Below are 27373 nucleotides of genomic sequence, written 5' to 3'. Positions count from 1 at the left end.
AGCTTCACAGTTATAGAACATAGAACATAGAAGGATACAGCGCAGTACAGGCCCTTCGGCCCTCGATGTTGCGCCGACCGAGTCCTACCTAACCTATACTAGCCCAATAACTTCCAAATGCCTATCCAATGCCCACTTAAATGAACATAAAGAAGGAGAGTTCACCACTGATACGGGCAGGGCATTCCATGAACTCACAACCCGCTGTGTGAAGAATCTACCCCTAACATCTGTCCTATACCTACCACCCCTTAATTTAAAGCTATGTCCCCTAGTAACACCTGACTCCATTAGCGGTAAAAGGTTCTTAGTATCTACCCTATCTAAACCCCTAATCATCTTATACACTTCTATCAGATCTCCCCTAAACCTTCTCTTCTCCAATGAGAACAGCCCCAAGTGCCTCAGCCTTTCCTCATAAGATTTTCCTACCATTCCAGGCAACATCCTGGTAAACCTCCTCTGCACTCGTTCTAAAGCTTCCACATCCTTCCTATAGTATGGCGACCAAAACTGCACACAATACTCCAGATGAGGCCTCACCAGAGTCTTATACAACTGCAACATGACCTCAGGACTCCGGAACTCAATTCCTCTGCCAATAAAGCCCAGTACACCATATGCCTTCCTCACAGCACTATTTACCTGGGTGGCAACTTTCAGAGATCTGTGTACATAGACACCAAGATCCCTCTGCTCATCCACACTACCAAGTAGCCTACCATTAGCCCAGTAATCCATCATCTTGTTATTCCTACCAAAGTGAACGACTTCGCACTTAGCTACATTGAATTCCATTTGCCACATTTCCGCCCAGCTCTGCAACTTATCTATATCCCGCTGTAACCTACCACTTCCTTCCTCACTATCCACAACTCCACCGACTTTTGTGTCATCCGCAAACTTGCTTACCCAGCTTTCAAGTCCTTCCTCTAGATCATTTATAAAGATAACAAAAAGCAATGGTCCCAAAACAGATCCTTGTGGTACACCGCTAGTAACTGCGCTCCAAGATGAACATAATCCATCAACTACTACCCTCTGTCTCCTTCCAGCCAGCCAATTCCTAATCCAAACCTCTAATGTATCCTCAATGCCATACCTCCGAAGTTTTAGCATTAGCCTACCATGGGGAACCTTATCGAACGCCTTACTAAAATCCATATACACAACATCTACTGCTTTACCCTCATCCACTTCCATAGTCACCTTCTCAAAGAACTCAATAAGGTTTGTGAGGCACGACCTGCCCTTCACAAAACCATGCTGGCTATCCCTGATCACGTTATTCCTACCCAGATGTTCATAAATCTTATCCCTTACCATTCTCTCTAAGACTTTGCCCACCACTGAAGTCAGACTCACTGGCCTATAGTTACTAGGGCTATCCCTACTCCCTTTCTTGAACAATGGGACCACATTCGCTATCCTCCAGTCCTCTGGTACTATTCCCGTTGACAATGACGACATAAAAATCCAGGCCAATGGCTCTGCTATCTCCTCCCTAGCTTCCCATAGGATCCTGGGGTAAATGCCATCAGGCCCAGGAGACTTATCTATATTCATCCTTTCCAATATTCCCAAAACCTCTTCCCTGCATATTTCCAGGGCATCCATTCTAATTATTTGTGATTCCATATTCACATCAGCAACAGTGTCCTGTTCCTGAGTGAATACTGATGAAAAGTACTGATTTAATGTCTCTCCAATCTCCTCCGCCTCCACACACAACTTCCCACTACTATCCTTGACTGGACCGATACCTACCCTTGTCATCCTTTTATTCTTGACATACCTATAGAAAGCCTTTGGGTTTTCCCTAATCCTACCAGCTAAAGACTTTTCATGTCCCCTTCTCGCTTTTCTTAGCTCCCTCTTTAGCTCCTTCCTGGCTACCTTATAACTCTCAATCGCCCCTACTGAACCTTCACGCCTCATCTTTACATATGCCGCCTTCTTCCCTTTCACAAGGGACTCCAATTCCTTACTAAACCACGGCTGCCTCACAAGGCCCTTTACACCATGCCTGACTGGTACATACCTATCGAGGACACGCAGTAGCTGCTCCTTGAACAATCCCCACATCTCATTAGTGTTCTTCTCTTGAAGCCTGTTTTTCCAATCCACACAACCTAAGTCATGCCTCACTGCATCATAATTTCCCTGCCCCCAGCTATAGCTCTTGCCCTGCGGCGCACGATTATCCCTCTCCATCACTAAAGTAAAAGTCACCGAGTTGTGGTCACTGTCCCCGAAGTGCTCACCTACCTCCAAGTCTAACACCTGGCCTGGTTCATTACCTAGAACCAAATCCAATATAGCCTCCCCTCTTGTTGGCCTGTCGACATATTGTGTCAGGAAACCCTCCTGCACACATTGTACAAACACCGACCCATCTAATGAACTCGAGCTATAGCTCTCCCAGTCAATATCTGGGAAGTTAAAGTCCCCCATAACAACCACCCTGCTACCTTCACTCTTTTCCTGAATCATCCTCGCAATATTATCCTCTACTTCTCTAGGACTATTAGGAGGCCTGTAGAAAACACCTAACAGGGTGACCTCACCTTTCCTATTTCTAACCTCAGCCCAAACTACCTCAGATGGCAAGTCCTCTTCCATCGTCCATTCCACTGCTGTGATACTGTCTTTGACAAGTAATGCCACGCCTCCCCCTTTTTTACCCCCATGTCTGATCCTACTAAAACATTTGAACCCTGGAACGTGCAACAGCCATTCTTGTCCCTGTTCTACCCACGTCTCTGTAATGGCCACAACATCGAAGTCCCAGGTACCAACCCACGCTGCAAGTTCACCTACCTTATTCCTTATACTTCTGGCATTGAAGTATACACACTTCAATCCACCTTTCTGGTTACAGGCACCCTCCTTAGAGATCGCTGCATTATTCCTAACCTCCCTACACTCAAGGTCCTGTACCCTAAAGCTACAGTCCTGGTTCCCATGCCCCCGCGGAGTTAGTTTAAACCCTCCCAAAGAGCACTAGCAAACCTCCCCCCAAGGACACTGGTGCCCCTCAGGTTCAGGTGTAGCCCATCCTTTTTATAGAGGTCCCACCTTCCCCAGAAAGGACCCCAGTTGTCCAGAAACCGGAATCCCTCCCTCCTGCACCATCCCTGTAGCCACGCATTTAACTGCTCTCTCTCCCTATTCCTCGACTCTCTATCACGTGGCACGGGTAACAAACCAGAGACTACAACTCTGTTTGTTCTAACTCTGAGCTTCCAACCTAGCTCCCTGAAAGCCTGTCTGACATCCTCACCCTTCTTCCTACCTATATCGTTGGTGCCAACGTGGACCACGATCTGGGGCTGCTCCCCCTCCCCCTTAAGGACCCGGAAAACACGATCAGCGACATCACGTACCCTTGCACCTGGGAGGCAACATACCAAACGTGAGTCCCTGTCGCCCCCACAAAACCGTCTGTCTGTACCCCTCACTATCGAGTCCCCAAGAACTATTGCTCTACCTTTCTCCACCCTACCCTTCTGAGCAACGGGGCCAGGCTCCGTGCCAGAGGCCTGAACCTCGTTGCTTGCCCCTGGTAAGTCATCCCCCCCACAAGTATCCAAAACGGTATACTTGTTCTTGAGGGGAATGACCGCAGGGGGTCCCTGCACTGGCTTCCTCCTCCCACTCCCCCTCACTGTCACCCATCTATCTTGAACTTTCGGAGTAACTACTTGTCTAAAGCTCCGATCTATGACCTCCTCTGCCTCCCGAATGATCCGCAGTTCATCCAACTCCAGCTCCAGTTCCCTAACACGGGTTTGGAGGAGCTGGAGATGGGTGCACTTCTTGCAAGTGTACTCAGCAGGGACGCTAATGGCTTCCCTCACCTCATACATGTTGCAAGAGGAACATTGCCCTCTCTGCACTGCCATCCCTCTAAAAGTAAGCTTTCCTTAAAAAAAAACAACAAAAACCAACTAAATCTAAAGAAACAAACAAGGAAAATGCAGCACTTACCCGCTAGTCACAATTGGTCTTATTATTAGGTTAGAGGAGGTGGAAGGGTGGGAGGCACTACTCGTGTAGTGCCTCGGGTGACTCGCCTACGCCTTTAAATAAGGGGAGAAAAAAAAAACCTTACCCAGGTAACCTAGTTGTTGAGCTTTGAATAAACTGAGATGTCATCTTAGACTTGACTCTCACCAGTTGAGGTTAAAAACCTTCCCATCAAGTCAAAACTCAGTCATGATGACTTGCAGATGAAGACAATGGGATGGGGTTCTGCCTGTAGGAAAACTGTCAAGTAAACCTTGGACCCTGGCAGCCTCCAAGCAGGCTCAGGAGGGCCCTCCTATTTGTGTTTTTTGTCCCCACCTCACTCCATTTTCAAACCCATTGTCAAATTCCCCTCACTCCTCCCGTTGTCCTAGAATTCCAGCCACGGTACAAGTGAGACTAGAATTAAATATTTGCCCATATTTAATTTTTAAGTCATGCTTTATTTTGCATAAGCAACTTTTTAAAACATCAAGATCTGATACCAGACAAGTAAGGTGTGATAAGGCTCATGGTGTGACTAAAACAAATTGCTGCCATTATAATCAGTCACAAACTTCCTTGCCATTGTCACAGATGGCGATTGTAATAATTTGATATTAACAAGATGAATGCTAGAGTTCCATGACAATGTGTATTTATATTAAAATTATCAATATGTTTGGTTGTGAAATACCAAAGAAATTTTGAAATTCAAAATTAATGATGACATCAACTGTAATAAAGAGAGCATGTTGTATATTATCCTTAAGGTGTGGTGTGTCCAAGTTTACTTTGTTAAAATACTATAATGTTCAAAAATATGTGTTGTCTACATAACTTTAATTAATATAGAATTCATAAAAAATCTCCTAACTTGCAGTGTTGTTGTAAGTCGTAAAGACAATATTACAGAAATGTTGCTCAGAATTCCAGATTAACAAGCGCAACTATTGTAAAAGATCATTGTAAACGGTCTCGGGTGGTATAAGACTGACTTACTTGTTCAGAATTAATGTTTTAGCCTCGGAATCTTTCACAGGGTCTCTGAAGGTTACATTTTGATTCACTTTAGTAGAGATAGCTTTCTTTCCTCGTGACTTTGTATTTCTAAGATCTTTTTTTTCTAACTTCTGGAACTCGTCAAGAGGAACCAGATCTGCAGATAGAATTTTAATTGGATTATGTCATATTGAATTATGTTCACTACCCCATTGTGTATATGCATAGCACATAAATGCGCAACTATTGCAATTGAGATTTTTAAAATTCATAACCTAATTGGTATAAAAACAAGACTTTTTTTTGGTGTTGACACAATTGAAATATTGGCTAAGATACTGAGACAGAGAGCTCCTGCTTTTCTTTGCAAAATACTATGGTATCTATCACAGGTTCTGTACTGCCAAATGACAGTTTGAGCATTGCTGAAAAGGTACATATTTTGTCAAAGCTTTTTGCCTTACACTCATCAGTAAAAAGTACAAAGTAAAGAATAATGTTTATACAGCTAGATAGCTGAGATGTCTGCTTTCATATTCTCTATTTTAGTTAATTGCTGTGCTGGGAATATCCTATAAGAATGCAAGCATTAATGAATAAGCTACATTGTCTCTTGACAGACTGAGTGCGAGTAAGTTCCATTTTGCTTTTCGGTTTATTAGGTAAGGTTGAGACATCTGGGGATTTACCTGATTTACTAAGAAATTTGTAAATATTATGGTTAACATTACTGTCGCTTTGACTTTGATAATATGTAGATTTGTCCATCTTTTATAGATTCCAGTTCCTTTAAATATAGTTGCCTCATTAATATCAGCATCAGACAAATAAATGATAATGATGATGGCTTTTGGTACCATCATGTCAACAGAGCCAGACTTTGACTCTTAAACCCTCACAAGGTGATATCAGTCTCTATAAGACTCTTGGCTGCTCTGGTGACAAGGAGACTTTTCCCAAGATAATTTAGTGAATCACCTAAATGCATCATATCTTGGTTTGACTTTACATGAGATTTCCCTTAGTTTAGCAATGAAACAGATTTCCTTAAATTATAATAAATGGCTGCTAGGTAGTTGTCTAAACGTATAAACATTCAGCTTTCTCAAGCCAGATATTTTTACAAAAATAATTATTCAGTTCCAGCTATGTAAGGCAAACTGCAGCAGATAGTCATTTTGAAATTACTGCAGTTGTTGAAGGAAGATTAAAGAGAAGTATTGTATTACTAAGTGTTTATGCCTGCAATACCAATAACAAACATAACTAAGTATTCTTAAACATCATCTCCAGCCAACAGCTGGAAATACTATTGATATCATCAGTTTTTCTGTTTTGAGGAATTGATTCAGTTTCTTCAATATTTCAGGTGGGATGGTTAAATATTTTGAAAACAATGGAGTATCTATATATTTTATTTGAATTTGAAAGACTTGTTGATTGTATACATAAGGAATACTACAAGTTGCAGCTGTAAATATATCTCACTAAAAATGTAGGCATTATTCCCAACTGATGATTTCTCAGAGACAAGCATTATTGTATTGTTTTATAGTTGACTGTTAAGAATTCCAAATAGTCTTCAACTTCACCTTTGAATTTTAAAAGAATTATGTATACTTCAGATTTGCAATTTAATTTATCAACCAGTCAAGATGGATAACACACAATTTAAAATCAGGAGTGTATTCTGAAATGTTACTTGATGAACTCATTAGGTACACAAAAAAATACCTTGCAGAATCTTTCCTCAGAAGGTTAAATGTTTTGAGTAGAGTTGATCAAAGTGCATATTCTCCATGAAAAGAATAAGTTTCCTGAGCCTTTTTTTTTCTCTGAGGGAATGTTCCTACACAAGGCATTGTTTTATTAAGTGAACTCCACAGTTCAAAGAAATGTGTGAAACTATGCTATTATGTTTTGTGTAATCTTTTTTGACTGACATGAAGTTCTTATGTAGCAGATTGAGTGCTTTCATGTTTATACATAGAAGTCTGCTTTACATTCTAGCAATTCTTAAGGATGTTATAGCTGTAACTCTGTGAGGTGATGCTAGTACAAACCTAATTTGTGATTTTACAGATGGATAGAATTGTTCAGCTTTGCCCTGAAGTGATGAAATTGAGTGTGTAACTGTTCCTGGTTCTCTGACTATAGTACTCTTGAAGTAGCTTAAATGAAATCCACTAGTGTTACTGGTTGACTTTCTGTTTGATTTTATTTTCTCCAGTTTTGTAAAGAACTCTTACTCTATGGTCAAAATTTTCTGGGCCTGCCCAGGGGTGAAAGCTGGGTGGAGGAACCGAACTGGGCAGGTGGCAAAAAATCAGTTTTCCAAGGGCAGATTAAAGTTTTGATACTATGGTTTCAGAATCTCTCAGTCAGGTCGCTGTTCGTTGGAAATCTCTTATTCATTCGTTAGCATGCCAGCCAGTGAAACTGCATTTTGTGGCATAATCTTGATAAGCAAAAACAGTAAACACATGTTCATTAACCTTCTAAATATATATTAAGCATATAAGCAGGGTAGACTTCTTCCTTCAATCTCCAGTGAGTATGAACTTCTTCAGTAACTTGTATCCTTCACAATTAAGCTACCTCTTCATCCAGTGTAAGGGACAAAACCTGACCGGTTCAACTAGCTTAAATAGTTGTCGCGGGAGTGTGGTGAAGAAGGGAAGGAAGTGTTCCGTTCTTTTTCTATCTTTTTCAACATCCAATAATTGACTTTAGAAACAGAAAAGAAGTTGATTGGTGAGTAACTGTTAAGTTATGTTTGGCACTTCACTACTTATCATAATTGCAATAAATAATCTTTAAAGTTACGATATCAAAGGTCAAGTGTCCAAGTGCAATGCATTCCCTTACATTATGTGGGAAGTCATGGACATACCATAAGTCCTGAATGAACACGTCTGCAGGATATGTCACCAGCTACAGAAGCTTGAGCGCAGGGTTTCAGAGCTCAAACAACTGGAGTCATCATTGTACATTCTCAAGCTAGAGAATGATATGGATAGTCTGTTTAGGACAGTGATCACACCACAGTTAGGAGTCCACAAAGAATGAGAAGATGAGTGACCATCCAGCTAACCCAGGCAGACAGCACAGGATTCTCCTGAGTCTATCTTGCTTGGTATTCAGTTTTCCATTTTGATCCTGGTGAGGGCAACTGCTCCTGGAGAGAATGCTGACACAGCCAAGTCTGGGTAACTCAGCTATACAGGAGGGGAAGAAAAAAAAGATATTCCCTAGTCATAGAATCAAGGTTATACAGCATGGACACAGCTCCTTTGGCCCAGCTCATGCGTGCCAACTAGGTGTTACGAGGCTCATATTACTAGATAAGATTAGATTAGATTCCCCAAAGTGTGGTAATAGGCCATTTGACCCAACGAGTCCATCCCAACTCTCTGAAGAGTAACCCACCCAGACCCATTTCCCTCTGACTAATATACCTAACACTTGGGCCAATCCAACTGACCTGCACATCTTTGGATTGTGGGAGGAAACTGAAGCATCCAAATGAAACCTACAAAGACACTGGGAGAATGTGCAAACTCAACACAGACTGTTGCCCGAGGCCAGAATCGAACCGGGTCCCTGACACTGTGAGGCTGCAAAGCTAACCACTGAGCTACCATGCCACCTCTGCCTTCTGACTTGCCTTGTCATTTAGCACAGTCACAAAGTCTTGTCATGGTCATCAGCCAGCCTCAGGCAAGTCAAGAAAGATAACCTTCAGTTAATGGGAAGTTACATAATAGGTCAAGGGCAGCCTCTGATACAAGTCAAGGGCTTGGACATGTCAGACAGCCATTTAGACAATCAGAGTCAGGATGCTTTCACACAGTTGGTTAATTGAGGAGTTGGTGGAAATATCACTGGACTAATAATCCAGACAATTGTTCTGAAGACATGCATTTCAATCCCACCATAGCCAATAATTTAAAATCAATAAAAGGCTAGTCTAATGACAATCATGTAACCACTACTCTGGAGGCTGAGGAGGTGGTAGAGAAGTGCAATAGAGAGGTAGTCACACTGAAGTTACAGATAAATGTAGCTAGGTGACCATCAGGTGAGGGAAAGGGAATAGGTAGTTAGTGCACAGATCATCTGTGGCCGTTCCCCTCAATAAGAAGTATACTGCTTTGGATATTGTTGGTGGGGGAATGACCTACCAGGGGAAAGCCACAACAGCAGGTCTCTGTCACTGAACTTGGCTCTGTAGCTCAGAAGGGAAGGGGGGAGAATAGGAGAGCGATAGCGATAGGAGATTCAATGGTTAGACGAACAAACAGGAGATTCTGTGGTCGCGAGCAAGCCTCCCGGTTGGTATGTTCCCTACTGGCTGCCAGGGTCAGGGATGTCTCATATTGAATCTATGGGATTCTTAAGTGGGAGGTGAGCAACCAGAAGTCATGGTGCACATCGATACCAATGACAAAGGTAGGGAAAGGGATGAGGACCTGGAAAGTGAATATAGGGAGTTAGGTTGGAAACTAAAAGGCAGGATGAGCAGAATAGTAATCTCCGGATTGCTACCAGTGCCACGGGCTACTGAGGCTAGGAACAGAGAGCGAGTGCAGCTGAAGATGTGGCTGCAGAACTGGTGTAGGAGGGAAGGGTTCAGATATGTGGATCATTGGGGTACCTTCTAGGGAAGGTGGGACCTGTACAAGTAGGATGGGTTGCACCTGAACTGGAGGGACACCAATATCCTCGGCGGGAGGTTTGCTAGAGCTCTTCGGGAGGGTGTAAACTAGTTTGGCAGAGGGATGGGAACCAGAGCTACGGATCAGCGGATGGGGTAGCTGGTGAATAGGCAAATACAGCATGCAGAGAGTCTGTAAGGATAGACAGTTGATATTGCAAAGTTGCAGTAAGAGTGATGGATTGAAGTGTGTCTATTGTAACTTAAGAAGTGTCAGAAATAAGGGTGATGAACTTAGAGGATGGATCAGTACTTGGAGCTATGATGTTGTGGCCTTTACGGAGACTTGGATATCGCAGGAATGTTTGTTGGTGTTCCAAAAGGAATAGGGAGGGAGGTAAAAGGGGTGGGGGAGAGGCATTGCTAATCACAAATAGTATAACAGCTGCAGAAAGGGAAATTGTCGAGGAGGGTTTGTCTCCTGAGTCATTACGGGTGGAAATCAGGAAAGGAGCAGTCACTTTATTTGGTTTTGTATCGTAGCAATAGAGATACAGGGGAACACATTGGGAGGCAATTTTGGTAAAGTGCAGAAGTAACAGGGTTGTTGTCGTGGGTGACTTCAACTTCCCTAATATTGACTGGAACCTCCTCAGTGCAAAAAGTTTGGATGGAGCAGACTTTGTTGGATGTGTGTCCAGGAAGGATTCATGATTCAATGTGTCGATAATCTGACTAGAGGAGACACCATATTGGATTTGGTGGTTGGCAATGAAACAGGTCAGGTGTCAGATCTCTCAGTAGAAGAGCATTTCTGCGGTAGTGATCTATAGTCATGGAGAGGGATAGGTGCAGATAGTATGGCAAAATATTTAAGTGGAGGAGCGGGAAACACAATGCTATTAAGAAAGAACTGTGGAGCATAAATTGGGATATTCTCAGGTAAATGCATGACAAAAACATGAGGTTGTTTAGGGAGCTCTTGCTGTGAGTGCTGGATAGGTTTGTCCCACTGAGGCAAGGAAGGAATGGTAGGGTGAAGGAACCTTGGATGATAAGAGATTTGGAACATTTAGTCAAGAGGATGAAGGAAGTTTACTTAAGTTTGAGGAAGCAAGGATCAGACAGGGCTCTAGATGGTTACAAGATAGCCCGGAAGGAACTGAAGAATGGACTTAAAAGAGCTAGAAGGGGGCATGAGAAAACCTTAGTGGGTTCTACACTTATGTGAGGAACAAGAGGATGGGCAGTGTGAGGCTAGGGTCGATCAGGGATAGTGGAGGGAACTTGTGCCTGGAGTTGGAGGATGTATGTGAGATCCTTAATGAATACACTAGCTTTTCACTAGTGAGACGGGACTTGTCGTTTGTGAGGACAGCATAAAACAGACTGATAGACTCGAATAGGTTGATGTTAGGAAAGAGGATGTGCAGGAAGTTTTGCAAAACATGAGGATAGATAAGTCCCCTAGGCCAGACGGGACATACCCAAAGTTATTATGGGAAACAAGGAAAGAGATTGCTGCACCTTAGGCAATGATCTCTGCATTCTTCCTGTCCAAATGGTTGGAAGGTGGCAAATATTATCCCCTTGTTCAAGAAAGGCAATAGGGAAATCCCTGGGAAATACAAACCAGCCACTCTTACGTCGATGGTGGTAAAATCATTGGAGAGGATTCTGAGAGACCAGATTTATGATTATTTGGAAAAACATATGATTAATTGGAGATTGTCAATATGGCTTTGAGAGGGGCAGGTTATGCTTCACAAACCTTATTGAATTTTTTGAGGATATGACAAAACACATTAATGAAGGTAGAGCAGTGGATGTGGTGTATATGGATTTTAGCAAGGCATTTGATTAGGTTACCCATGGTAGGCTCATTCAGAAAGTAAGGAGGCATGGGATACAGGGAAATTTGGCCCACCCACCTTCATAACCAGCATTCCTCAAACATTCTAGTAGATTCCCCCGGCCTCTGGTACTGTTCGGACGCCATTAGCCATGTGGCTGGTGCAGCCACCATCCCCACACTGATTGATAACGTCACTTCTGAACCCATCATGGTCGCTTCCACAGCCACTTCCGCAGCTCACAATTCCTCATGCACCACACATGACATCACTTCCGCCCCTCACATCATAGCTGATGTCACATGCTCAGTGACTTCTGCACCCCATACTGCGGTGCTCGCCACCACTTCCACCTCCACCAACGCCACTCACCTGCATTCTGCTGACATGCCCCCCGCAGATACCACTGTCACCATGCCCACCCCCCAGAACCCTGAGGGGAACACCACCCCTACTCATGACTTCACTCCCATTCCCCCCCACCATACCCACACCAGTTACAGGCTCCGCCCCCACTCCCAGCTCCACACCCACACCAGATCCCAGCTTCCAGCCCTGCCGAGTTTTCACCATCCCTCAGACCACCCCCTCACTGAGGACGAACGATCAGTCCTCAGCAAAGGACTCACCTTCATCCCCCTCCACCTACGCATCAATGAATTTAATACACGACTTGACGTGGAACACTTCTTCCGCCACCTCCGCCTCTGAGCTTACTTTCACAATCAGGATTCCCGCCCACCTTCCGAGGACCCCTTTGCCCACCTCCAACACACTGCATCCACCTGGACACCCCGTGCTGGCCTATTAGCCGCCCTCGATGTCTTCATTTCCAACTGCCGCCGAGACAATAACGCCTCAGCCTGTCTACCCCCCTCCCCATTCCAACCTCTCACCCTCATAACGTGCAGCCCCTCCAATCCCTCTGCTCCAATCCCAACCTCATCATCAAGGCAGCAGATAAAGGGGGCCCAGTGGTAGTCAGGTGCACTGACCTCTACATCACTGAAGCCAGACACCAACTTGAGGACACCTCTTCCTACCACCCCCTCGACCATGACCCCATCCCCCATCACCAAACCATCATCTCCCAGATCATACAGAACCTCATCACCTTGGGAGATCTCCCACCCACAGCTTCCAACCACATAGTCCAGGAACCCCGCACTGCGTGGTTCTACCTCCTTCCCAAGATTCACAAGCCTGACCACCATGGTCAACCCATTGTCTCAGCATGCTCCTGCCCCACTGAACTCATTTCTACCTACCTCACCACTGTCCTATTCCCCCCAGTCCAGGAACTCCCAACATACATTCGAGACACCACCCATGCCCTCCACCTCCTCCAAGACTTCCGTTTCCCTGGCCCCCAACGCCTCATCTCCACCATGGATATCTAGTCCCTCTGCACCTCCATCCCACATGACTAGGGCCTCCAAGTCCTCCGTTTCTTTCTCTCCCGACATCACCAACAGTACACTTCCGCCAACACTCTAATTCGTTTGGCTGAACTGGTCCTCACTCTTAAAAATTTCTCCTTCAAATCCTCCTACTTCCTCCAGACCAAGGGGTAGCCATGGGCACCCATATGGGCCACAGCTATGCCTGTCTCTTTGTTGGCTATGTAGAACAGTCCATCTTCCATAATTACGCTGGCACCACTCCCCACCTCTTCCTCCGCTACATTGATGACTGCATTGGTGCCACCTCGTGCTCCCGCGAGGAGGTTGAGCAATTCATCAACTTCACCAACACATTCCACCCTGACCTTAAATTTACCTGGACCATCTCTGACACCTCCCTCCCCTTCCTGGACCTCTCCATCTCCATTAATGACGACTGACTTGACACCGATATTTTTTACAAACCCACCAACTCCCACAGCTACCTGGATTACACCTCTTCCCACCCTACCTCCTGCAAAAATGCCATTCCATATTCCCAATTCTGTCGCCACCGCTGTATCTGCTCCCAGGAGGATCAGTTCCATCACAGAACACACCAGATGTCCTCCTTCTTAAGAGACCGCAATTTCCCTTCCCACGTGGTTAAAAATGCCCTCCCACGCACCTCGTCGACATCCCACACCTCCACCCTCAGACTCCACCCTTCCAACCGTAACAAGGACAGAACGCCCCAGTGCTCACCTTCCACTCTACCAACCTTCGCATAAACCAAACCATCTGCCGACATTTCCGCAACCTCCAAACAGACCCCACCACCAGGGATATATTTCCCTCTCCACCCCTTTCCGCCTTCCACAAAGACCGTTCTCTCCGTGACTACCTGGTTAGGTCCACGCCCCCCTACAACCCATCCTCCCGTCTAGGAATTTCAAAACCTGTGCCCACACCTCCTCCCTCACCTCCATCCAAGGCCCTAAAGGAGCCTTCCACATCCATCAAAGTTTTACCTGCACATCCACCAATATCATTTATTGTATCCGTTGCTCCCGATGTGGTGTCCTCTACATTGGGGAGACTGGACGCCTCCTAGCAGAGTGCTTTAGGGAACAGTTAAAAGCACAAGTAGAGGTACATGAGTATGATCGAACTGCCATTAAAGAAACATGGCAATGTGATCAAGACTAGGAGCTGATTACTGAAAGAACTTGTTGCTTAGACAGGACAAGACAGAAGGGAAAAGAAGGTAGTGTTATGCTGATAATGAGGATGGGATCAGTACATTATTAAGGAAGGATCTCAGGTCAGAAGAAGAATCTGTTTGGATGAAACTGAGAAATAGCAAGGGACAGCAAATATTGGTGGGTGTTGTTTATAGACCACGAAACAAGAGGGGTGGTGTGGGTCATGATACTGGGAGATTAGAGAAGTATGTAGCATGTGTAATGCAGTAATTAGGGGTAACTTCAATTTGAGTATACACGCAGTTAACATAATGAAGCTAATACATCAGAGGATGAGTTTCTGCAGTATGTTAGGGATGGTTTTCTGGATCAGAACATTGTAGAGCTGACTGGAGAATATAAACCCTATTAGATATATGATTATGTAATGGTAAAGGCTACTTAATAATATGGTTTATGAAAGAATCTTCAGGAATAAAGGACTATAACATGATAGAATTTTATATTACGTGCAGTCCCTGGGTTGCGAATGGGTTCTGCTCTGGAGTACATTCACAAGTTGATTTGCATGCAAGTCAGAATAGAACATAGGATATGTAAAGCAACCATTCAAAAGGAGAGAATATATTTATATGTTGGGTCTTTAAATTACACCCCTGTATGGCATCATGTTCACAAGTACAACATAATCTCTGACATTCATAAAACAGGGATCTCTTATATGTTTGAAAATGATGAAATTAAATCGGAAGCTGGAGTTTTAAATTTAATCAAAGGAAGTTATGAAGATATGAGGCACAAACACATTAGAAGATACGAAGGTACTTGAAGAATGGATAATCTTTAAAGAATCAGTATATAATTTACAGCACTATATTGAGGCTCAAAAAAGGCAAAAGAAGTCAGTTAACCGTGAGTACAATAGGAAGTTAAGGACTGTATAACATTGAAACACAAGGCTATAAAGTTGCCAGAAATGAGGGAATCTTGAGGGACAGGATGTACATGTATTAGGGATAATCAATATGGCTTTGTGTGTGGGAAATCATGTCTTACAGAGTTGATTTGAGTTTTTTGACGGCGAATACCCTTGCAAACCTTTATAGGTGTGCCATTAAGAGCGTTCTGTCTGGATCTATCTGGATGCCATAACTGGTGGGGTAACTGTACCATTCAAGATCAGAGACGATTACAAAGATTGGTGAACTTGGTCTGGACAATCACAAAGGCCAACCTCCCATCTACAGAATCCATCTACCAGGCCCACTGACAAGGAAAGGCCCTCAGCCTCTTCAAAGATCCATCCCACCCTGGCAGTGTTTTTCTACAGCCTCTACCACTGGGGAGAAGGTACAGAAGTCTGAACACACGCACCAGCCGGTTTTGAAACAGTTTCTATGCTATTGTTGTTAGAATACTGAATGGAGTCACAAACTTTTAACAATCGCTTGTACCTGTGTTTTTGATTTCGCCGCTATTTACCTTATCTATGCTACTTAACTCTGTGATCTGCTTGTATTGCTGGCAAGACAAAGTTTTTCACTGTGCCTTGGTACATGTGACAATAAATTCTATTCAAAATTCAATTCAATACTTGAGTAAAAGTTGATCTCGTAAAATTCAACCCCTTTTTTTGGGCAATAAGTCTGGAATTTTCCATATATCTCATGTAAAAGTTGACTCTAGTTCTTCATCGATAACAAATCAACAATTAAGGTATTATTCAGCACATACATATTATGATGAGGAAATGAAGTCTTTTTTGTACTATTATGTGATTTGATGTCCAATTCACACCAACTTGGCACTGAAGAATCAGGCAACAACCAACCTCCTAGAATACAGTCATATGCTTAGTTGAGGTTTTGAAATTTCTTCATCATTTTGAGCAAAAATGCCCTCCAGAAAAAAACAAAACATATACAGCAGTGTTTAAACTGCTTCAACAAATTATTGAAGTTGCAGAGAAGACAAATAATTGCGTAGCAGCAAGAGAATTTTGTGTTTTGGGGACATTTATGAAAATCAACTTCAGACAATGCCAAAACGGAAGTGTGCCAGCACAGGTAAATGGCCACAATTGGAGAAAAACTGAGTTGCTGAGTGGGTACTTCAAAATCGTCAAAATGAAAAATGTGTTAGTTGTGAAGACAAACTAATCCATGCACGAAACAAATCAAAGAAGGATGGAATTTCAGATTTTAAGACAAGTGCTGGATAGTGCAAAGCTTTATGAGAAGGCATGACTTAGTACTTCAGCAGAGAACTAAGATGGCACAATAGCTGCCTACTGAATTGGAAGATAAGATATTACAGGTTCACCAATCAGAAATCGTCAGAAGGAAGGCTACAAGGTATCATGCATTGGAAACATAGATGAAATGCCTATTTAATTGGGGAAGAGGATATTTAATTGGGGAAGAGGAAACTATGATGCGATTAGACATGAGTTAGGAAGCACGGACTGGGAGCAATTGTTCCATGGTAAAGGCACTATAGACATGTGGAGACTGTTTAAGGAACAGTTGTTGCGAATGATGAATAAATATGTCCCTCTGAGACAGGCAAGAAGGGGTAAGATAAAGGAACCTTGGATGACGAGAGCGGTGGAGCTTCTCGTCAAAAGGAAAAAGGTAGCTTACATAAGGTGGAGGAAGCTAGGGTCAAGCTCAGTTCTAGAGGATTACAGGCAGGCGAGGAAGGAGCTCAAAAATGGTCTGAGGAGAGCCAGGAAGGGGCACGAGAAAGGCTTGGCAGAACAGATTAGGGAGAACACAAAGGCATTTTACACTTATGTGAGGAATAAGAGAATGGTCAAAGAAAGAGTAGGGCCGATCAGGGATAGCATAGGGAATTTGTGTGTGGAGTCTGAGGAGGTAGGGGAAGCCCTAAATGAGTTTTTTGCTTTTGTCTTTATGAAAGAAACAAACTTTGTAGTGAATGAAACCTTTGAAGAGCAAGTGCGCATGCTGGAACGGATAGAGATAGAGGAAGCTGATGTGCTGAAAATTTTGTCAAACATTAAGATTAACAAGTCGCCAGGCCCGGACCAGGTTTGTTCTCGGCTGCTTTGGGAAACGAGAAATGCAATTGCTTCACCACTTGCGAAGATCTTTGTATCCTCGCTCTCCACTGGAGTCGTACCTGAGGGCTGGAGAGAGGCAAATGTAGTTCCTCTCTTCAAGAAAGGAAATAGGGAAATCCTGGCAATTACAGACCAGTAAGTCTCACGTCTGTTGTCTGCAAGGTGTTAGAAAGGATTCTGAGAAATAGGATTTATGACCATCTGGAAGAGCATGGCTTGATTAAATGCAGTCAACACGGCTTTGTGAGGGTCAGGTCATGTCTCACAAACCTTATCGAGTTCTTTGAGGATGTGACTAGAAAGGTTGATGAGGGTCGAGCTGTGGATGTGGTGTATACAGACTTCAGCAAAGCATTTGATAAGGTTCCCCATGGTAGGCTCATTCAGAAGGACAGGAGGAATGGGATACAGGGGAACTTAGCTATCTGGATACAGCTTTTGCTCAAAACATCAATTCTCCTGCTTCTTGGATGCTATCTGACCTGCTGTGTTTTTCCAGCACCACACTCTCAACTTACACTCAAGGAGGACAACTTATTTGTGAAGAATTGCTGAGGCTGTAAATCAACAGCCAAACATTTTCAAGGCATGACAGGTCTTGCATTATGTTGATAGATCCTCCAGGCCAAAAGAGCAGAACAATTACAAACAAAGGATAGGATGTGAATACTGCAGAGAATTGCCATCTGCAGAGGTGGCAGATGGAGTTCAACCTGGATAAATGCAAGGTGATGCATTTTGGAAGGTCGAATTTGAAAGCTGAGTACAGGATTAAGAATAAGATTCTTGACAGTGTGGAGGAACAGAGGGATCTTGGTGTGCCACCCAAGTGGACAGGGTTGTTAAGAAAGCATTTGGTGTTTTGGTTTTCATTAACAGGGGGATTGAGTTTAAAAGCCATGAGATTTTGTTGCAGCTCTATAAAACTTTGGTTAGACCACACTTGGAATACTGCGTCCAGTTCTGGTCGCCCTATTGTAGGAAAGATGTGGATGCTTTGGAGAGGGTTCAGAGGAGGTTTACCAGGATGCTGCCTGGACTGGGGGGCTTATCTTATGAACAGAGGTTGACTGAGCTCGGACGTTTTTCATTGGAGAAAAGGAGGAGGAGAGGGGTCCTAATTGATGTATACAAGATAACGAGAGGCATAGATAGAGTTGATAGCCAGAGACTATTTCCCAGGGCAGAAATGGCTAACATGAGGGGTCATTATTTTAAACTGGTTGGAGGAAAGTATAGAGGGAATGTCAGAGGCGGGTTCTTTACACAGAGATTTCTGAGAACATGGAATGCGTTGCCAGCAGCAGTTGTGGAGGCAGGATCATTGGGGACATTTAAGAGACTACTGGACATGCATATGGTCACAGAAATTTGAGGGTGCATACATGAGGATCAGTGGTCGGCACAACATCGTGGGCTGAAGGGCCTGTTCCGTGCTGTACTGTTCTATGTTCTAAATGCCTGAGAATCGAATTGTGAACCAAAAAGGAGAAAAAACAATATTGGTGAGAACCACTGACCATGAGAAAAGTAGGTTTACTTTGGTTCTTTCTTGTACTGCTGTTGGCACTAAGTTAAAACTGATGGCTGTTTTTTTAAGAAAAAAACTTTGCCAAAGAAGAAATTTCCAAAAGGAATTGTCATCCATATGCATCCACAAGGTTGGATGGATGAAAGTGGATGTAGAAAATGGATAAAGGAATTTTGGTATTTACAACCTGGCGGACTACACAAGGAGCTGAAAAATGTGTTGCTGGAAAAGCGCAGCAGGTCAGGCAGCATCCAAAGAGCAGGAGAATCGACGTTTTGGGCATGAGCCCTTCTTCAGGAATGAGGAAAGTGTGTCCAGCAGGCTAAGATAAAAGGTAGGGAGGAGGGACTTGGGGGAGAGGTGTTGGAAATGCGATAGGTGGAAGGAGATCAAGGTGATGGTGATAGGCCAGAGTGGGGGGTGGGGGCGGAGAGGTCAGGAAGAAGATTGCAGGTTAGGAAGGCGGTGCTGAGTCCGAGGGATTTGACTGAGACAAGGTGGGGGGAGGGAAAATGAGGAAACTGGAGAAATTTAGGTTCATCCCTTGTGGTTGGAGGGTTCCTAGGCGGAAGATGAGGCGCTCTTCCTCCAAACATCGTGTTGCTATGGTCTGGCGGTGGAGGAGTCCAAGGACCTGCATGTCCTTGGTGGAGTGGGAGAGGGAGTTGAAGTGTTGAGCCACGAGGTGGTTAGGTTGGTTGGTCCGGGTGTCCCAGAGATGTTCCCTGAAATGTTCCACAAGTAGGCGGCCTGTCTCCCCAATATAGAGGAGGCCACATCAGGTGCAGCAGATGCAGTAAATGATGTGCGTGGAAGTGCAGGTGAATTTGTGGCGGATATGGAAGGATCCCTTGGGGCCTTGGAGGGAAGTAAGGGGGGAACTGTGGGCGCAAGTTTTGCATTTCTTGCGGTTGCAGAGGAAGGTGCCGGGAGTGGAGGTTGGGTTGGTGGGGGATGTGGACTTGACGAGGGAGTCACGGAGGCAGTGGTCTTTTCGGAACGCTGATAGGGGAGGGGAGGGAAATATATCGCTGGTGGTGGGGTCTGTTTGGAGGTGGCGGAAATGACGACGGATGATGCAACGTATGTGGAGGTTGGCGGGGTGGTAGGTGAGGACCAGTGGGGTTCTGTCCTGGTGGCAATTGGAGGGGCAGGGCTCAAGGGCGGAGGAGCGGGAAGTGGAGGAGATGCGGTGGAGGGCATCGTCGATCACGTCTGGGGGGAATTTGCGGGGCATCATCAATCACATCTGGGGGAAAGGAGTTTGCTTCTCAGGGACCAGTGCTGATCACATCCAGTGAAGAATATTTTTGATAACACCTGATCGCATAACACTGACGTAGCTGTAATTCCAGCAGACTGTTTTGCAACCAATAGATGTTCGTATCAATAAGTTATTTAATGACATGATGAGAATGAACTGGAATAACTAGATGCACGTTGAAGGAAAAGCATGAAAAGAGGCAGTATGCGGGATCCATCACTGCCACTGATCTGTGAATGGATCATTGATTCATGGGAAGAAATAAAGGCTGACACTATTTTCAAATCATTCAAGAAATGTGGAATTTAGAATGCACTGGACAGTACAGGGGACAATTATCTATGGGATGACATAGATGAAAAAGAAGGAGCAGGTGTTTTGCTACCTCTATCTACAGAGAGCAAAATTGAAAGGGATCTATACAATGATGTCATTCATCTTGATGATTATGAAGCTTTATTCAGGGCTGAAGATGTTGAACAGTGCAATAATTTGTTGTGTTTGTTTCTTTATTCATTGAGAAGATCATTTGGGCTTCTGTTTATGATACAGTATTATGGACTGTAGTGTTAATTTCAGCCCCTCAATAGTAGTTTCCTTGGAATAGTCGACCCCATAAATCATAAAAAGTAGTCTAAAAAGTTTGACTTTTACACGAGTAAATGCAGTTCTTGAATTTTCAGAAGTCTTTTAATAATATCCCTCACAATGGGTTGGTAAGCAAAATTAAAGCACATGAGTTAAGAGATAATATATTGGCTAGGGTTAAGGGATCATCGACAGAAATTAGATAGTAGGAATAGACAGATCATTCTCTCATTGGCAGTCTGTTACTGGTGGGGTATCACAAAGATTAGCTGTTCAGAACATATATCAATGATTTGGATGTGGGCATCAAATATAACTTTTTCAAGTTTGCAGCAAAGCTAAATGTGAACATGTGCAAAGTGGTTTCAAGAGAAGTTAAACAGACTTAGTGAGGTGGCAAGTGAATGGCAGATGGAATACATTGTGGAAAAATGTGAGGTTTTCCACTTTGGTAATAGGGAAAGATGTGCAGAATATTATTTAAATGGTAAGAGATTAGAAAGTGGGATGCACAAAGGGACCTGAGTGCCTTCATTAATCTATTGCTGAAGGTTAACATGCAGGTGCAGCAAGTAATTAGCAGCAAGCTAATGGCATATTAGCCTTTCTCACAAGAGGAATTGAGTACAGGAGTAACAAAGTCTTGTTCTATTGGTATAGAATCTTGATGTTCAAATCATATCTACTCCAAAGGTGTGTAATAACATCTCTGAACAGGTTGATTCAAAAATATTTGGGGCCGTCTTATGGCACAGTGTTCCTGGGTTCAACTCCCATCTGTTCCAGAGGTGTGTGATAACATGTGAACAGGTTGGTGAGAAAATTGATTATGGAATCTTGACTAGACTGCATCTGATGTACTGTGCTCTTTTTCTAATCCCCTTGCCTTAGGAAGCATACTATTGTCATAGAGAGAATACAATGAATGTTTGCTCTCATTGAAACATAAAAAATACTTCAATGCAAATGCAAATAAATATTTCCCTAATTAGGGAATCAAGGACAAGGAGACAAATTTCAAAATAAAGGGGAAACCACTTAGGAACAAGATGAGGAGAAATGTTTTATTCAGATGTTTATGAACATTCAGAAATTACTAACTCAGAGAACTGTGGAAGCTCAGTCATTGAACATGTTTTATGTAGAGATTAACAGATTTCTAAACACCAATGACATAACTGGATATGAGGATAGGCAAGGGAAAAGGTCGTGAAGTGGATGATCATCCATGATCATACTGAATGGTGGAACAGGCCCAATGGGTTGAATGGCCTATTCCTGCTCCAATGTTTATGGAAGTCTCCGTTTTTTGCTATCTTGTTTGTAATTCTTAAATGCTAACAGTGTAAGGGGTGCAGCTTCAATGGGTCAACCACACCATGAGAAGTCTATGGAGTCCTATGCAGTCTTGCTTGCAATTCTTAAATGCTTAGTCTTTAAGGGGTGATGCATCACTAGTTAAACAAGCTTGATCAGCAGGCAGCCATATTGACTGATACCAGCAACCTGACCAGGGCAGGCAAGTGGAGAAACGTCGATTGAATTTGGCTGATCAAAGCAGTCAAAAGAACGTGGCATGGCAGGAATTGGTATTGCTTGTTTCTGAAACTAAGATAATTCAGTGTTATCAAAGAGCTACAGATGGTGAAAACTAACAAAGCATCATCCCAAAGTCACCTCTCATGGTTGTGTCCTTGTTCCATAAAAGCCTTTGCTGAAAAAGATGTGTATGTTCTACTGGTTGTGAAACAAAGTCTGTGAGCAAATGGGGTCTTAGCTGCTGAGTGTCATAGCTTCTTTTATGTTTTAAGTGTGAACCCTAGAAAATGTATGAGATGCAGTGCCACTGTGGTGCAAATAGTTCTACATTGATAGCTGCAATGACGCAACAGACATTGATTGCACATGAAATGTCTAGCACTAATCTTGTGTTTGATGATTTTCTGCAGTGGCAAAATATTCCAATGCTAACTCACACTCATAAAGGCACGAAGCATTGAGAATGGCATATATCATAGGAAAGTGCAGATCATTCATCATCCTGCAGCATTGCAGCCAGTCATCAATGGGTGCTGACCTCCACTGTCACCTCTGTCCATGCTGCCTGTATCAGTTGAAATGGACTCCTGCTTTCATCCCTTGTGAAAGGAACTTTTCTCCTGGATAGATTTTAAGAGAATTTCTGGGGATGTGCCACTAAAACATGGCACCATTTTTGTGTAGACTATGACATTTCCAGTAATGGGTGGGTGATGAACAAATGTTTAGTGATGCTCAGGGTTTTCAGGGAGTGAAGTGCTATCCAGATGCCTTTTAAATATGGTGCCTAGAAGTTGCAGCCTGGAGGGTTCCAACAGAGGCAGAACTTCCTGCCTGCTTGCCTGCCCACTAACTTGGAAAAGCAGGAGGCTAGAAGAACACAGCAAGCCAGGCAGCATGAAGAGGTGGAGAGGTCGACATTTCAGGTATACCCAAAACATCCCTTGACTTCGCCAACTCCTGATGCTGCCTGGCTTGCTGTCTTCTTCCAGCTTCCTGCTTGTTTACTTTGGATTCCAGCATCTGCAGTTTATTTGTCTCTGCCTATTAATTTGAGCATTTTACCTGTACATGCAGATGTAATGAGTTAAGAAGAATATAATTGCGCAAGAAAACCCAACCCACAAAGCATGGAAGTACATCATGTTTTTAGCCCACTTCCACACTCAGACTGAAAGAAACAATATTCTGCCCCTTAGTTCATGATCTGTCATTTAACAAATTTAGTGTAGATACATTTATTTTTTCCTTTTTTGCTGGCATACTATTTCTATTTGTCCTTCAAGTCCCTGCCAGTATTAACTTATTATCTAATGTTGGGAAATCTGCAAGTAGACCGAATAGGAAAACATTCAACCTTCAATCACTATCTTCCTATGCGATGATTGAGAGTAAAATCATATCTTACCATGGCATGACAGAAATGCTAACAGATCTGAAAACCCTTACCTCCAGGTTGCTTAACCGTTATGTTTGATGATATCTTCTTGTTGAAGTCCTTTCGCTGCTGAATGTAGTCCTCAGCATACCCATTCATAATTAATTTTGTGAAGTTTATAGGTTCATTCTTTTTTGGTAAAGGCCTAAAGGAAAGGGTTAATTATTATTAGTGTGTTGCAGAATCTTTGTATTTTAAAGCCACTTTCTACTTGTTATGTTCTATATTATTCACAAACATTCATAAAATTGTGTGCCTTTCATGTAGTTTCCCACACCAACCTTACTCATCAGGAATGCAGGTATACAATTCACACAAACTCTCTGTCCATCAAACTAAACTATGTAAATCTTGGGATGGTACGGGGACTAGGTGTTTCTGATGTATGGCAGGCAGTGTTTGAATTCAGGTATCTGTGCTACCATCAGATGAAGCTCCATATCCATAAATGCATTTTATAAAATTGCCTGTAAAAGATACTTCTGTTTGGATTGAAACATCTTAAGATTCAAACCAAAAGATGTAAATAGTGAACAGTGGGGAGGTGATGGCCTTGTGGTATTAATACTAAATGATTAATCCAGAGATCCAGTTAATATTCTGGGGACCTGGGTTTGAATACTGCCATTCAATTTTTAAAAATCTGGTATCAGTCTAATGACAACTTTGAAAACCATTGTCAATTGTTTTAGATCACATCTAGATCACTCATGTTCTTTAGGGAAGAAAACCTGTCGTTCTTACCCTGGTCTGGCCCACTTACAATTCTAGACCCACAGCAATATGGTTGACTCTTAACTGGTCTCTGGGCAACATGAATAACAATAAATGCTGGTTTCCCAGCAATACCCAAATCTCATGATTTTTTTAAAAAAAATGTATTTGTTTACAATATGTTGAAATTCCTGCTTTAGGAGAGGGTTTAACTTCAGTTGATAGCCCATAACCAGAATCTGAATTTTCAAGGTTCCTATGCCGGTAACTCAGATCTCAAGAGTAAAGCGGGTATTCTGCAATATTTACAGCCAAGTCTGAGGGCATGTCTGATGGCTACCCTGAAACTTTGGGCAAAATATCCTCTTTAAGCCTGATGGAAGTCACGTTTGCTGGGAGCTTTTATGATCCTGGTGGGAGCTTACTAAAAATCTCAAATAACTCCTAATTAAAGATCTGTTTTCCTTTGGGAAAAAAATAAATTGTTTCAAAGATGCCCTATCTGGGTTTTTATTGTCTTCCACATGAGTGTCAGAGCCTTCTCCAGCTTTTTAGCAGGTACACTGAGCTTACATCTTTATTGTGTTTGCACAAGCATGGAACTATCTTCCAACTTCTGAAACAGTCCTGCTGCTCAATTGGATCATTCTAGATCATACCTCAGCTTCATTTTCCCAACAATTTTGCAATTTCAGCCTTAAAAATTTCAATTGGTGTAGTACACAATACATTTTCCAGTAGAGTGTTCAAGAACTGTACTACCATCTCTTTAAAAATGTGCTCCCTGACTTCATTTCTAAACAGCTTAGCTTCGATTTTAAGAATATGGTCCCCTGTTCTGGATGTTGCTATTAGGAGAACACTATCTTTCTATACATTTTATTGGATGGTGCTTAGCTTTTAAAGGCCATGATTAGATCACTCTAAAATCTTCAACCTCAACATATACAAAGCTTAGTCTTATTATTTAACCCTCTAAGCCCTGGTATCATTCAGTGAATCTGCACTAAACTGTATACAAGACCAAATATGTTTCCTGAGGTTCTGTGTTCAAACTGAACAGATTGATCATTTAAATGGTTCCATCCCCACAATCTAGGATAGAATCAATGCTTTAATCAGTTGATAACCAAATCATGCTTCATAATACTTCTGTTAGTAGAGCAAAAATCTTTAAATTTCGGTCTGAATATGTGCAGAACCATGAAAGAAATGAAGATAAATGTAACGTATAAGGAAGAGAAATATGTTGAAACAACCTTTTCCCTCTGTTCCAAAATTACTGTGGCTTGTTTTTAAAAAGGAAGTATTCTCAAACCCCAGCTAATGTGCAGTGATAAAATTATAGTTAAAATTAACATACTAACTTTTGAAATTTTTATGTTTAGAACATAGATTTGTACTTCACTTCTGTGAAGATAGCTGTTTATCCTTAGAGGTCAGAAAGTAATTTGCAACATTGAACTAACAAGAAAGCATGTGATTTAAGGTTAAATGTCTCAAAGTGTCGCACCTTTTGATTTAATTAATGACATGTTTATAAAGTTGAATTTCTATGACATAAAAAAACTTGTAACTTGAGTTCAGTTCAAACAAACAGAACAGTTAACAGTTCGTATTTTTTAGAATCCAGTGAAAAAGAGATTTCTCCCCCCTTTCGGATTGTAGTTTAGGTAAATTTAGATATCTCGAAATAGATACAAATTAATTGCAGCATTCCTTTGAAATCAAGACTGTTCAGCAGGTGATGTAGTGACTCATGGAGGTGGAGTCAAGTTTGGACCAGTGCAGCATCCAGCGACATTGATGATGTCTACATTAGCAAGGCCAGCGAGGACTCATAGTGCTGAGGGCATTGATGGAGGGAAATGGCACCAAAGAGTGGCTGTTTCCATTCCAGTAGCAGCAGTGTAGTGAAGGAAATTGTGCCTGGCTACTAGGCCCATGGTCCATGATGGAGCTCTTATTTAAATGGACTGCCTCGGAGGTAAGGTTGTTCAGTTGGCTGATTGAGGAGCATATGGTTCAGAATTACACCAATGGCACAAGTTCAATTCCTGTTCCAGCCAAGGCAGACTTAGGGCCGACACTTTGAGGCTTGACAAATTGAGGTTTTTGATGGGTGATGATGATTGATGGAGATATTCTAATTTAAGGAATGGCTGAAGCTGCTGGAGTAGTTGATAGGATAAAGCATTTAATATGCAATGAATAAAGATGAACTGTCTTGTAAGGTCACTGATCTTTTCTTTTACACAGCATTCATATTCTCAGAGTCAACTCGTTGATTTTTCCTCCATGGCTATTTCTTCTTACAGTTAGTTGACCGTATCGCTGGAGGGCCTTTTCTTCCACTATGGTGGAAGATATCTCTCCCTCTATGTGCATACAGAACATCTCTCTATCTTTCCACCTCCTCCCCCACGGCACCCCTGTACAGTATCCAAAAACTTTGGAGCCCACTCTTTGGCTTGGTGTGCAATTCCTCACCCTTGCCCAGGTTCGATTCTCTCCAATCATAATCACCTCCCAGGACATTTTCTTGACAGGGTGTAATTCATTTTGAAAGTGTGAAGACATTTGAGGGAGTAATTAGCAAAGCATGTGGAAAAGTGGACATTATAAATAGAGCACAAAAGAAAAGTTATGCTGAACCTTTATAAAACATTAAATAATAGAATTGCATCCAATCCTGGTCACTGCACCTTACCAGAGTTTTACCAGAATGGTTCTAATGATGAGGGAATTTACTTATGATGTTAGGTTGGAGAAGCTAGAGTTGTTCACCTCAGGGCAAAGGAGGAAAGATCTGATAATTTTGTATAAAATAATTAAAAGTAAAGATTGTAGACAAGGAAAGGCTGTTTATGTTAGTTATTATACGAGAACTAGGCAACACAGTTTTGAGCATTTGGATAAGAAGCAAGGAAGGAATGTACTTTTTTATTGAGAGGAAGCACTCTTTTATTGCATGAATGGTAATGACTTGGAATTCACTGCCTACAAGGACTGCGGAAGGAGAGACAACCAATGATTTCCAAAGGAAATTGTGTAGGCATTTGAAGGAATAAACATGCTGGTGTGCAATGATAGAGTGGGTGAATGAA

The 27373-nt window shown here is 42.7% G+C and overlaps 1 protein-coding gene across 1 annotated transcript in view; it reads right to left on the bottom strand.

Moving 5' to 3' along the window:
• LOC132832290 (uncharacterized protein C7orf57 homolog) overlaps positions 1 to 27373 on the bottom strand; it is a 145540-nt gene that overhangs the window by 27220 nt on the left and 90947 nt on the right. Inside the window, exons 7-8 of the mRNA XM_060850169.1 lie at positions 23564 to 23697; positions 5011 to 5167 (exon numbers count right to left, since the gene is read on the bottom strand). Coding sequence (XP_060706152.1) covers positions 5011 to 5167; positions 23564 to 23697 — 291 coding nt within the window. The remainder of the gene's footprint in view (positions 1 to 5010; positions 5168 to 23563; positions 23698 to 27373) is intronic.

Source organism: Hemiscyllium ocellatum, chromosome 34, assembly GCF_020745735.1.
Source record: "Hemiscyllium ocellatum isolate sHemOce1 chromosome 34, sHemOce1.pat.X.cur, whole genome shotgun sequence".
Classification (NCBI taxonomy): domain Eukaryota; kingdom Metazoa; phylum Chordata; class Chondrichthyes; order Orectolobiformes; family Hemiscylliidae; genus Hemiscyllium; species Hemiscyllium ocellatum.
This window is presented reverse-complemented; position numbering and strand designations above follow the sequence as displayed.